Genomic DNA, 14298 nt, shown 5'->3' on the forward strand with positions numbered 1-14298 from the left:
TTGTGCAATGCCCGCAGAGGTCAGAAGAGGCTGTCGGATACCCTGGGACTGGAGTTATGGACAGTTGTTAGTTGTCATGTGGGTGCTGGGATTCAAACCTGGGTCTTCTGCAAGAACAGTCAGTGTTCGTAACCATTGAGCCATCTCTCCAGCCCCTGTTCTTTGATTTTTTTAAAAATGCATTTAAAGTATGTCTATGTTCATGCACATGCATGCACACGTGTGTGCAGGCACATAAGCATAAATGTCACGGGACTTGTGTGGATATCAAAGGACAACTTGCGGGAGTCAGTGCTCTCCTTCTACCACATGGGTCCCAAGTGCTGAACTCAGGTCATCATCAAGTAGCAAACGCTTTTACCCACTGAGCCATTTTGCCTTGTTCCTTGAGTTTTTTTCTTCAAACTAGAAAAGACTACAGATTTTCTTTTTTTTCTTTTAGTATTTTATTAATTTTATGTGTATGACTATATTGCCTGTATATATGTCAATGCACCTGTGTCCATGCAATGCCCATGGAGGTAAGAAGAGGGCATCAAATCCCCTGGAACTGGAGTTACAGACAGTTCTTAACAGTCATGTGGGTGCTAGGAACCCAGGACCTCAGAAAGAGCAGCCAATGCTCTTTAACCACTGACCTAGATCTCTAGCCTTGACTGTAGATTTTCTATATGTCACATTTTTGTCCCATTCCCTTCTTCTAAGTATCAATTTTGCTCTAGAATCTATCTCTTTGTGCCAAATCTGACCCTTTCCACAAAACAGTCCTTTGTCCACAGTTTAACAATCAAGTTCCTATGTTATTACTAGAAAGCAAACAAAAGTTTTTCCTAACCTTTCCCTTTTGCTCACAGTGCTCGGATATATGATTTAAAAGGCTTTGCCTAGATCATCATCAGGCAAGAACCAGGGCTGCACCTGCTTCCAACATGGTTTCGTGCACCTGTGTCTGGTACCTCAACACTCCATGACCTCTCCTCTTTGCATCTCATCTTCCAGGGTTTCTCCACATGGCCTCACCAAGACACAACAGGTTAACCTCAGGGATCAGCACTTCCTCCACAGTGACCAGCTTCTAAGAAGACCAATGAAGAACTATACCAAAAATGGTACAGGCTCATTCCCATCACAATATTTTTTATTTTTTATTTTTTTTGGTCTTTTTGAGACAGGGTCTCCCTGTAGCCCCAGCTGGCCTGGAACTCACTGTGTAGACCAGGCTGGCCTCGACCTCATAGAGATCTGTCTGCCTCTGCCTCTGGAGTGCTGGGATTAAAGGCATGTGCCACCATGCCCGGCTCTATTCCCATCACATTTTATTTTTATTGTTCAAAGCAGACAGATTCAAGGAGGTAGAGAAATAGACACCTAGATGGGGGTATGGTAAAATGATATTCAGCAATATATGTAAAGTAAAATGAATTTTTACAGGTGCCTTAGAAAGTATAATCTGCCACATCAAATATTTAAATAAGCACAACCCAAAATAAAACTCCAGTAAGACAAAGTAACAACAGTTCAGTGCGAAGCATGTGATCCAAACCTCCATGCAACTCTGTTATCTAGCTTATATCATCAACGGCTCACTACTCACTACTCATCACAAGAGAGCTGTTCAGGCAGCTTCCTGAGTTTTTGGAAAATTAAACACACCCATTCAGAACATCTTCAAGAAAAAGACTTAGGGTAAGACAGACAGAGTAAGGATTTTTCTTACAGTAATAACTAGTGTTTTGTTTTGTTGAGATGGGGTCTCGCTATGTAGCCTGGGCTAGCCTTAAAGTGGTGATCCTCCTGCTTATGCCTCCATAGAGCAGACAGTGTATCACCATGTCCAGCTTAATGTTTCTGAACTGTCTTAGGAATAGCAATTTTTAAAAATTGTTTGATTTGGGATTTTTTTGTTTGGTTGATTTTTTTTTTACGAGATAGGGTCTCTCTGTACAGCCCTGGAGGCCTGGAACTAGGTATACAGACCACACTGGCCTTGAAATCACAGAGACTGGCCTACCACAACTGGCTTGGTTTTGTTGTTTTTTACTATTATCTACATCTTAACACGGTGCTTAAATAAGTAGACCAGACAAATATAGTGAAAATATTGACGAATTCTAAGAAAAGAGAATGGTTCAAACATGTTCAAGAAAAAGCCAATGCAAAACTACAAAAAGAGAGAACCTAAAGCAAACAAATATGACATATTGGGTAGTGAGATTGCTCTCACTATAGATAAAAAGCACTTGTTGCACAAGCCTGACAACCTAATTTCCATGCCTGGAATGAATAGTGGACAAAGAGAACCAGTCCCACATGCTACAGCCAGCACGTGCCTATATCCTATAAGCCCCACCCCTACCCACACACAAAAATAGTAAATTTTAAAAAGGGGCAAGAGAGATGGCTCAGTGGTTAAGAGCGCTGGCTGCTCTTGCAGAAGACCAGGGTTTGGTTCCCAGCACCCACATGATGGCTAACAACCATCTGTACTCCAATTCCAGGGGATCCAACACCCTCTTCTGGCCTTTGTGGGCACTGCATGCATATGGTGCACCTATATTCAAGTAGGAAAAATACTCATACACGGAAAATAAAAATAAAGAACGAAAACATTTTTAAATAAGTAAAAAAAAAATGACAGTTTATTTGTAAAAAATAAAAAAAAGATGTAATATTTTGTTACATACTAATACATAGATATCCTTTTACAACTTCTAAGCACCCACATAAGATTTCACTCCAAAGAAAGTGAATAGATGCTAAATTCTAAATGGTGCATTGTAAACAAAGTCATATTATAAGTACTGACTAAGACGTGCTCTTACTTTGTCTTGGTTTTCTTTGTTCTTGTAACACAGATTTCCAATCAGACGAATGAGATGAGATTTAAACCCCTCAGTCATATGTGAGACGTCACCATCTGCTTTTAGGCACCCAGAGGGACTGAAGATGTTTGTAGTGTCTTTTCCAATCACATGAATCACTCGCAAAACATCTAGAGCAAAAGAGCAGACTTCGTTTTCCATAAGAAAATAGCATGGTATCTGTTATAAGTGTCTATAAACATATCCAATTTACTGAAATAGGAAACTATGTAAAGCTTTCTTTCAATAGTGATTGAAGCACAGGGTGCAGCTCAGGAGTACTTGCCTTGAATGCACAGGTCTGCAATTCAATTCTCAATAACACCAGAAAGACAACAGTAATAATAATAGCTACATAGCTCTTTTGCTTTCTATTTTTTAAACCCCAATTTGGGGGGGTACAGACCATAATGATTACCCTCACTTGAACTATCTATCTACCCACAAAAAAGTTAACTAAAATTTTCCAACGTTTTCTTACAAAATGCTTTCAATTCCAATTTCTTTATGCAAGAACTAATCAGATAGCTAGTCAGTTAAGTGTCAATCACAATGGGTTTTTATAACCAAGAAAGCTTTAATTTTCTCATTGGCCAAATAATCAGAGACAGCCATGGATCAACATTAACTACAATCATAAGAAATAATGTTATTGTGCTGGACAGCTTTAGTTATCAACTTGACACACCTGAGAAGAGGGAACCTCAACTAAGGAATTTCCTCCACTGAACTGGCCTGTGGGCATGTCTAGAAGACATTTTCTTGATTGCTGGTTGATATGGGAGGGAGGCCCTGACCACGTGCCATCCCTGGGCAAGTAGTCCTGGGTCGTGTAGCAAGCAGGCTGAACACAGGCCAGAGGAGAAAGACAGTAAGCAGTGTTCCTCCATGGTCTCTACTTCAGCTCCTGACCCCATGTTCCTTCCTCCCTCCAGGTTCCTGCCTTGGATTCCTTCAATGATGGGCAATGGTTGGGAGATAAGTAGGCCAAGTAAACCCTTTCCTTCCCCAGTTGGTTTGAGTCAGTGTTTTACCATAATAGTACAGGTTAACTAAGTCAGTTATAGTCTATGAATACCTCCAGGTAGCCTATGAAAACAGACAATAAGTTACATGTTTCCATATTATTTTTATATAATATGGAACCTCTGAGCAAACCTATTAAATGCAGACATCATATTCCCAATTTTATATGAAGAAATCAGTTTCAGAAGTTAGTAACTTGGCAGAGCTGGAATACAACCCACATCTGCCCCTGCCTCATAACGATTTCCCAATGTGGGGATAACATTTTGACTATCATGAAAAGTACTGCACTCAAAACAGAACTCTGAGATGGATCCTAAGTGCCTTCTAGAGACCACAGCTAGCTCGACATACTTGTAGATACACAGTCGCCTTTCTTAGTGCACTGACGTCCAGAAATGTATAATCTTTTTTAAAGGAAAAAATACTAAAGAGTGACAAACAAAAGCTAAGGCAAGGAAGGCTCTGCTGGCATCATTTTACAGACAGCTTTCTAGTAAAGATAGTAATGCTTCAAATAACAGTTTTCTGATTAATAAGGACTCTTGCAAGGTTAGAATGTACAATGTGAGTAAAACACTATCCTTTGCACTCAGAAGTATTAACTGGGAAAACTTTACTAGCAAACTTTACAACAACGCTATAGTAATCTTTTGATCACCGCATCGTCAGCGTCATCAAAAGTGCTCTTGGTGAGACATCCACTGCACACATTTCCAAACAAGTCTGATTAAGTCACAACACTGACTCCACAGAAGGGCAGAATAATAGTGTGCTCTGAAGTCAGGTGTGGTGGTGAACGCCCCTAATCCCAGCACTTCAGAAGCAAAGACAGGCAGATCTCTGTAAGATGGAAGCCAGCTTAGTCTACATAGTAATTTCCAGGCCAGCTGGGGCTACTGAGGCTCAAAAAGACCCCCCACAAAAAAAAATAATAATAATAGTAATAATAATATGGCCTCAGCTTGAGCAGCCTGAGCTGTTACCATAACACCATAATTCCATTCAAGAAAAAAATTAGAAGAATCTCAGGTAAAAACACTGAAACTTAAGCATTTGTGTTTGGATTAAAGAGTATGTCAATAATATCGTAACTGAAAATGTCGTATGTGCTATGTCACTCACCAATGACTCGTTCCAGCAGGCCAGGAAAAACCTGCAGGTAGCCAAGCAGCTCAGTGTTGGCTGTCATCTCACACAGGACGTCCAGAAGCCGAATTGTGGCCAATGCTTCCTGGAAAAGACAAGGAAACCTCCTTGCTAAGAATCAGGGTTTAAGTGAGCTGGCTGCTAAGTAGCTATGAGAGAATGAAACAGTGTAACACATATTAAGTCAGTGCTTATGACACAGCTTCCGAGAAACAAAAGTAGACAGAACAAAACAGAAGTATTTAAAATGTTCTTGAATAATAATTTTCACTAACTGTAGACATCTGCCATCAAGAAAGCAAGATTATGCATTATTATTATGTCTAGAGCAGAGTCAGAAAAGGTCTTTTTCAAACAAACAAAAAAAAAACCCAACAGCAAGATAAATATTCAAAATTACAAGCTACATGTATCATTGATGCAAATACTTTCTTTTTAAAATATTCTCGGTATGCAAGTTTCACTTTAAAGATTCAAATATTTCATGAAATATATTAATTTCTTGTCCACAAGAATCTTATAAAGTCCTGTGGTTAAAAAACACTAGCTTTGGGACTGGAGAGATGGCTCAGAGGTTAAGAACACAGACTGTTCTTGCAGAAGACCCGGGTTCGAATCCCAGCACCCACATGGCAGCTAACAACTGTCCATAACTCCAGTCCCAGGGGATCCGACAGCCTCTTCTGACCTCTGCGGGTGCACTTACCTACATGCAGGCAATACATACATTCACATAAAATAAAAATAAAGAAAAATTAAAGAAAAAAAAAACACTAGCTTTAAGAACTTGCATTATTTCTGAGTAAATATAAAACTATATGTAGCATCTTGTAGGCTGAAAAAGATAGTATTATTTGAAAATTTTAGTTCACTCAGCAACTAATAATTTACATGAAACAGGCAGCCCAGTCAAGAAACTACCAAGTACCAACTGTATACTATTTTATTATTCAAAATATACTTCAAAGATATAATTTTTTGCAGATTTTAAACCACGCTTTTCAAGTATATATTATTTGACAAAATATAGTAGGGCCTATAAATTTAGATCAGAGAGATAACATTCTTCAAAATAAAGATATACTGCTTTTTATGATAATGCTAATGCTGTTCCTTAGAAAATTTTAAGATAATACTTGAATATAGCATTCTAAAAGTTTTAAAATAACAAGAAATAACAAATCTGATTGTCTTGGATTTTTAAAATTTTATTTCACAGCTTTTGCTTCCTAATTATGGAATTGGGTGGGAATTAATTACATAGATTGAAACATGAAGTTAGTACTGTGGGCAAACCCATTAACTAACATGAAGTTAGTACCGTGGGCAAACCCACTAACTAACATGAAGTTAGTAATGGGCAAACCCATTAACTAACATGAAGTTAGTACCGTGGGCAAACCCACTAACTAACATGAAGTTAGTAATGGGCAAACCCATTAACTCAGAAGCACCTTGGCGTTCTCTTCAGTTCAGAGGGTGACTGCCCAGACTGTCATCTCTAGAAAACATGTGTGCTGAAGAACTGGCATGCTAACTAGGCACAGGGAAGAGCATGCACAATAGGATGGTGAATATCTATTCCAAAAGACTGTGAGGGCCATGTAGAAGGAATGAGAAACCATTTGAACAAGTGTGCATTGGCCAGCAATGGTACATCGGGACATTCAGAGGAATTACAACTCCAACACATCAAGTACTTTTAAAGCTAAGACCAAAATGACAAGTAAAGGTGCTCCTTGGTCACCTTCAGACGATGGCAAAGGGCAAACTGTTACTCTGACTATTGTTAACTAAGGTAAAACTCAGTTATCCTGCCTTTCTCAATAAAAATGCACCTTGCATAACCTAACAGCTGACGAGGGGGGAAGTTTCTCCTTATGAAGTATTCCTGATAATAAATGAAAAGTGACTGTTTGAGCCAAAGCACTACCACTTTACAGCAGAGTGCTCACCTCTAATCCTAGCACTTGGGAGATGAGGCAGGGGGATCAAGGGTTGAAAACCAAGCCTAGGCAATACTGCAGGACTATGTCTCCACAATCAAAAATACACACATAAAATCAAGCCACCACTTTGCAACCCTCAATAATTAACATATCTAAGGAAATGTTAAAGACCACAACAGCACAGAGAGAAAGACAGCTAAGCAGTATGTGCTCCTTGAAGAAAGCACCCTCATCAACAAGCATTACTGCAAAACAAAAACTAAAACCCAACCTGAAGCTAAACATGCCTCTGCCAGGCAAAAACAATATATGCTAGCTGCCACCAAGGAGACATGCTCACCAAAATCCCCAGTGGAAAATGACACAGGAAAAACCACCCACTTTCTTCAACTGGTAAAGAAGACCAAAAAAATAAAATAAAAACAGGAAAAAGAAAAAGGAAGCCTAAATAGTAAAGGACAGTGAAAATTCTCAGTTAATTATAAAGAATGCCCTTATTCATATCCTGATTCATCAAAATAAACTTGAAAAACATTAGACAATGGGAAATAACTTCATGCTGTTTGCCACCAAATTGTATTATTAATTTGTCATGTGTGGTAACTGCATTGTACTTGTGTCTAAGACTTGTGACAGGTGAAATATGTTGTTTCAGTCCAGGACAATGGCAGAAGAATGGTGGGCTGTCTATGACACAGCAACAGCAAGTTTCAGTGTACTTTCTTCTCAGTCAATGTGAGATTTTCCATGAGATAAAGGCAAAAATAAAACGGGGGGGGGGTGCACAGGCGGTACAAGGGATTATCAAAAAGCTCCTTTGCAGCTCCTAGAGTCTATGATATTAGTTGAAAAGGAAATTAATCTAATCCCACCTAACATATTCCCAAATTTAGTCTTTCTTTTATTAACAAAGTCAACACTGTCCTGGTATATCTCTTAAAATTACTCTACATAGTGAGTTCCAGGACAGCTGGGGCTACAGGGAGACCCTGTCTCAAAAAGACCAAAAAAAAAAAATAAAAGAAAGTAAAATAAAAAATTACTCTCTTATGGGCTGGAGAGAGGGCTCAGCAGACAAAAGTGCTCACTGCTCTTGCAGAGAACCCAAGTTCAGTTCCTAGCACCCACATGGGCAGCACACAAATACTTGTGACTCCAGCTCCAGAGGGATCCTAAACATCTAGCCTCCACAGGTATCTGGACTTACCCACACACATATATACACAATTAAAAAGAAAAGAAAATTTTAATTACTCTCTTAAAAACTAAGAGTAGGGACTTGAGAGAGGGCACAGCAGTTAAGAGCACTTACTGCTCTTCCAGAAGACCCGGGTTCAGTTCCCAGCACCCACACAGTAGCGATCACCTATCGAAACTCCAGTTCCAAGGGAGCCATGCCTTCTTCTGGTCTCTATGAGTACCAGGTACACAAATGGTACTCTTACATACATGTAAGAAAAACACTTATACACATAAAATTAAATAAAATCTTCCTTAAAAAAAATTCAGAGTAATGATGGGGTTGTAAAGATAAGTCATTCAATAAAATGCTTACCACAAAAGCTTCAGAAACTGAGTTTTGTCTCCAGAACTTATAAAAAGGCCAGCTGTGGTGGCATGTATTCCCGGCATTAGGAGGCAGAACAGACAAATCCCTGGGAGTGCCCTGATATGCAACACTCACTGATTTTCATGTGGAAATTTTTTCATAATAGGCAATTCTGAGCCACCAACCACGTAGCAGCCAGCCCACACATTTCTAGATATGAATAACGGACTCTCGGAAGTTGGCATTAGCCAGTAAGCACATGAGTTGGGAGCACGGTATACTGGAATACTGACAAGGTGTTCTTTAAGCCTGCCATAGTGTTTTCCCCCATTTCTTTCTTAAAGTATAATATTACATTAGTATAAGATCTGTACGTTAGTATATTTCTTCCTACCTTACCGAACAACTAAAGGAAAAGCATGAATTTTCCTATATAAAAAGGAGGCTGGGCCGGGTGTGGTGGCACATGCCTTTAGTCCCAGCACTCGGGAGGCAGAGGCAGGCGGATCTCTGTGAGTTCAAGGCCAGCCTGGTCTACATAGTGAGTTCTAGGCCAGCTGGTGCTACAGGGAGACCCTGTCTAAAACGAGGCTGGAGATGTGGACTTAGTGTGTCAAAGTGCTTACTCTGCAAGCAGAAGGACCTGAGTTTTAATCTCTAGCACCCATGTAAGAAACTGTATGTGAAAGCTACCAAAGCACTAGGGGCAGACAGCACACTAGCAGCTCCTGCAAGGACTTGGATTCGGTTCCAGAGTCCATATGACAGCTGTAACTCAGGTGACACCCTCTTCTGGCAATGCATGTATGTGGTGCACTTACACACATGCAGGCAAAACACTTACACACATAAAAAATAAATTCATCAAAAGATTTTGTAAAAAGGCCCTGTCTCAAGGCGGAGAGTGATAGAGTAAGATTCCCGCTGGCCTGTTCTGGCTTCCACATACATGCCAATGGCAACACCACCACCCACCCACACCCCCCTCAACACACAAAATTATAGCAAGTAATGTTGTGCTATAATCCTAAAATCACTTTAAAAGTCTCTTATGAAATGTTTAAAGCAATCATTTAACAAACTTCATTTTCTACTGTTTCCTAGAAATTTCCAAAGCACAGCTCACTGATCCACCTGCTGGAAATAAAAGCAACTCTAGCTCCATGCCAACCATCTAAAAATTCCCAGGACCACTTAACACTCCCCAGCACACATGAAGCTCACAATCTATTCTCTGGCTCTCCCGGAATGTCCACTCTGGAGTCCAGTCGCTCCTGCCTTGTCTCAAGCTACTGCCAACAGTGTTCTAGCATCAACCACTCCCTTCTTGATCACTCTTGTCAGGGTATAAATATCTACAGTCTTTTCTAAAAATGCATTTAAGGGGTTGGAAAGATGGCTCCGTACTAAGAGCATTGGCTGTTCTTGCAGAGAACCTTAGTTTTGTTCCCAGCATCCACATGGCAGTCAACAACCATTCATATTTCCAGTTCCAGGGTATCCAACTCCCTCTTCTGGTTTCCATGGGCTTTACATGACACAGGTGCACTTACATACATGCAGGCAGGACATGCAAAATCATAAAAAGTAATTGTAATGAATTTTTTTTTTTTTTTTGGTCTTTTTGAGACAGAGTCTCCATGTAGCCCCAGCTGTCCTTGAACTTATTATGTAGACCAGGCTGGCCTTGAACTCACAGAGATCTGCCTGCCTCTGCCTCCCAAGCGCTAGGATTAAAGGCGTGCGCCAACCACGCCTGGCAGTAATGAAATTTTAAAAACACCTTTTAAGCCAGGAGTGGTGGCCCATGCCTGTGGTCCCAGCACTTGGGAGGCAGAGGCAGGCAGATCTCTGTGAGTTCAAGGCCAGCCTGGTCTACATAATGAGTTCCAGGATAGCAGGGGCTACAGGGAGACCCTGTCTCAAAAAGACCGGAAAAAAATAAATAAATAAAAAATAAAAATGTACTTAAAATCAACTCCATTCAGGTATAATTTGTATGCACTAAAACACACCCGGTAAGAGCACAAAATAGTGTGCCAAAGTATGCGTCTCATGTACAACATTTCTTTTTATTTTTTTTATTTATTATTTTTATTTTATGTATATGTGTGTATTGCCTGCATGTAGGTAACTGCACCCATGCTGTGTAATGCCCATAGAGGACAGAAGAGGCCATCGGATCCCCAGCAACTGGAGTTACGGACAGTTGTTAGCTGCCATGTGGGTGCTGGGATTCGAACCCAGTCTTCTGCAAGAACAGTCAGTGTTCTTAACCGCTGAGCCATCTCTCCAGCCCCCATGTACAACATTTCTATCACCCAGAAAGTTCTCTTATGTGCCCCCTGAAATTAATCTCCTCTGTGACTTCAGCCCCAGACAACATGTGATATGCTCCCTGTCATTACCAAGAAATCTAATCCTGGTACTAAATCTCACAGCAGTGGAGCCTTGACCTAGCTCTAGTCAGTCCATCTGCCTTCACATGGTACCTTTGGAGTCGTCTTTGCTGCTGTTCCAGAGATGTTTTATTTTGCTGATGAGTTTCCAAGAGAGAGAACAATTCTGACTTTAACTCAGAAGGTGGGCTAGTTTTCGTCATGAAAACCTAGACAAACCTAGGAAGCAGAAATGTTAACTGAGGAACTGCTTCTATCAAACTGACCTGTGCCCATGTCTGCGGGGCATTTTCTTAATTGCTAAATGCAGAATGTTCCACACTTCCTTTGGCCAACTCCCTGAATTAGACATGCAGCTTGTTCTGTCCATCATAGGTGGTGCTGTAGTATGTGTTCATAGCTGTGTCTTCACAGATTTCCACAGTCACTGTCTTAGTTTTGTTTCTAGTTACTGTGCCTGACAAAAGTAACTTAGGAGAGAAAGGTTTATTTCAGGTCACAGTTCCAGGTTACAGTCAGAGTGGCAGACACTTAAAGGAGCTGATCACAATTAGGAACAGGCAACAAGAATGTTTGCATGTATGTGCTTAGCCTCATTTCTCCACTCTTAGAAGTTCAGGTTCTCTGCTCCAGGATTGGTCCTGCCAGCAATTAAAAGGGATGTTCTTCCATCAATTAATTTAATTTAAATAGTCCCCCACAGACATGGCCACAGGCCAACTTGATCAAGACAAGCCTTCATTAACTCTCTTCCCAGGTGATTCTAGGTTGTATCAAGTTAACATTAAAGCTAACCAGTACAGTCTCTATCCTAGGATGTCATCTTAGGAGTGAAATTGCTGGGTGTAAAGGACTTTTAAAGCTTTAGTACACATTTCTGAGTTGTCTTTTAGAAAGGATAGGAGTCCCCAACCCTACCCCTTCTGGTTAGCTACCTTAGATTCTCCTCTGGGTTACCCTACATTGTTCAGAGTAGCGAGTTGGCAGTAATTCTGTTCCTATCTCCTCACTTGAAAACTTCTGTTTGCACGTATTCCTCTTCCCCCTCCCGCCTCTTCTGCCTTTATTTTGTTGCTGTGATAAAATACTCTGACCAAAGCCAACTTGAGGGAGGAAAGGGTATATTTGACTTGCGGGTCACAGTCCATCATTGAGAGAAGTCAAGGCAGGAACTGAAGCAGAGACAGCTAAGGAGCACTGCTTATTGGCTTGTTTCTCTGGCTTGTTTAACTACCTTTCATATATATATATATATTTAAATTTTATGTGTATGAATGTATTGCCTGCATGTATGTGAGTGCACCTATATTGTGCAGTGCTGCGGAGGTCAGAAGAGGGTGACGGAGTCCCCTGGAACTGGAGTCAAGGACGGTTTGTAGCCGCCATGTGGGTTCTGGGAATCGAACCTGGGTCCTCTGCAAGAGCAGTCAGTGCTCTTAACCGCTGAGCCATCTCTCCAGCCCGTGGCTACCTTTCTTATGTGGTCTAGAATCACCTGGGAAGAGAGTTAATGAAGGCTTGTCTTGATCAAGTTGGCCTGTGGCCATGTCTGTGGGGGACTATTTAAATTAAATTAATTGATGGAAGAACATCCCTTTTAATTGCTGGCAGGACCAATCCTGGAGCAGAGAACCTGAACTTCTAAGAGTGGAGAAATGAGGCTAAGCACATACATGCAAACATTCTTGTTGCCTGTTCCTAATTGTGATCAGCTCCTTTAAGTGTCTGCCACTCTGACTGTAACCTGGAACTGTGACCTGAAATAAACCTTTCTCTCCTAAGTTACTTTTGTCAGGCACAGTAACTAGAAACAAAACTAAGACAGTGACTGTGGAAATCTGTGAAGACACAGCTATGAACACATACTACAGCACCACCTATGATGGACAGAACAAGCTGCATGTCTAATTCAGGGAGTTGGCCAAAGGAAGTGTGGAACATTCTGCACTTGAATGCTGTACTGGCATTTTTTTAAAACGCATTTACAACATCACATCCATTACTCATTCGGAGGGTATTTCTGAATGCCTACTATGTGTACAGTGCTATGATCATGGCCCAACTTCTGCTCTCATGATACCTACATTCAGAAAAACAATGAAACCAACAAGTAGATGGATGGCACATAGTACCTCTACTCTGACACAGCGGTGTCCGTATCTTTCTGTATATATGTCTAAACATACTAACCAGAATTCTTTCTCAAGCCATTAATAGGGAATGGAAGAAACAAGGGCACTGTTTCCACTTCTCTATAATTTCTAAGTTCTCTAATATATAGAGTATCTTAAAACCTTTTAAGAGAGATGGCTCAGTGATTAAGAGCACTTCCTACTCTTCCAAAGGTTCCTAGCACCCACATCAGCTGGCCCACAACTGCCTATAACAGATCCAGGGGATCTGACAGCCTCTTCTGACCTCCATGGACACTGCCACACATGTAGGATACATTCATACAACATACACACACACACACACACACACACACACACACATACAGTCACACACACACACATACACACACACACACACACACACACACACACTTATCTATAAAGGTAGAAATAACGCCAGGTGTAGTAGTACGCACTTTTAATCCCAGTTCTCGGGAAACAGAGGCAGGCAGATCTCTGTGAGATCAAGGTCAGCCTGGTCTACATAGTGAGTTTCAGGTGGGCTGGGACTAGGGAGACCATGTGTCCCATCCAAGTACTAACCAGGCCCAATCCTGCTTAGCTTCTGAGAACAGGCGGTATCAGGGTGGTATGGCTGTAGCAGGGAGGCCATGCCAAAAACAAAGTAGGGGAGGGTAAAATCTTTTAACATTTTGAGAAAGAAACCCACAGAGGATTTGAACGAGAAAACCTGCCCGTTCTCCCTCCTCTAGGTCTATGAGATCTGTCTCCTTACCTGATCCTCGGTGTGAGGCTCTGAGATCAACTTTAGCACATTCCTACACTGATCCACAAAAGAGCTTGCGATCAACTCGGCATGGCGCAGAAGTATTGCGATGTCATCCTTTGACAGTTGCTCATCACCCACGATCTTGGCTATCATAATGTCTAACAACGTGACCCTGTAAAACAAGAGTCCTGCGTGAGTAGATGATGCTCAGTGCAGCACTAGGAATAACATGGGGAAATTTTTAAGGGAATATTTTTATTTAAATTTTTTACCTTATTTTAATGTCTAGCTAAGAAGAACATTCTAAGGATAATCATCAATTACCTGTATTTAATTTCTTGGTTTTTATAATGTGATTTTTCTGCAGCAAGAACTATCTAATACATTTTTAATATCCATTGTTTTGTAACACTGGAATAATTCAACATTTCAAAAAGGATTATCAATTTAAGTTTTATGAA

The 14298-nt window shown here is 40.7% G+C and overlaps 1 protein-coding gene across 1 annotated transcript in view; it reads right to left on the reverse strand.

Annotated features, from left to right (window-relative positions):
- Positions 1-14298, reverse strand: part of Atxn10 (ataxin 10) — a 155482-nt gene that overhangs the window by 85863 nt on the left and 55321 nt on the right. The window contains exons 7-9 of the mRNA XM_008844688.3: positions 13844-14009; positions 5013-5121; positions 2823-2992 (exon numbers count right to left, since the gene is read on the reverse strand). Coding sequence (XP_008842910.1) covers positions 2823-2992; positions 5013-5121; positions 13844-14009 — 445 coding nt within the window. The remainder of the gene's footprint in view (positions 1-2822; positions 2993-5012; positions 5122-13843; positions 14010-14298) is intronic.

The sequence above is a fragment of the Nannospalax galili genome, unplaced genomic scaffold (assembly GCF_000622305.1).
Source record: "Nannospalax galili isolate Female #2095 unplaced genomic scaffold, S.galili_v1.0 scaffold180, whole genome shotgun sequence".
Classification (NCBI taxonomy): Eukaryota; Metazoa; Chordata; class Mammalia; order Rodentia; family Spalacidae; genus Nannospalax; species Nannospalax galili.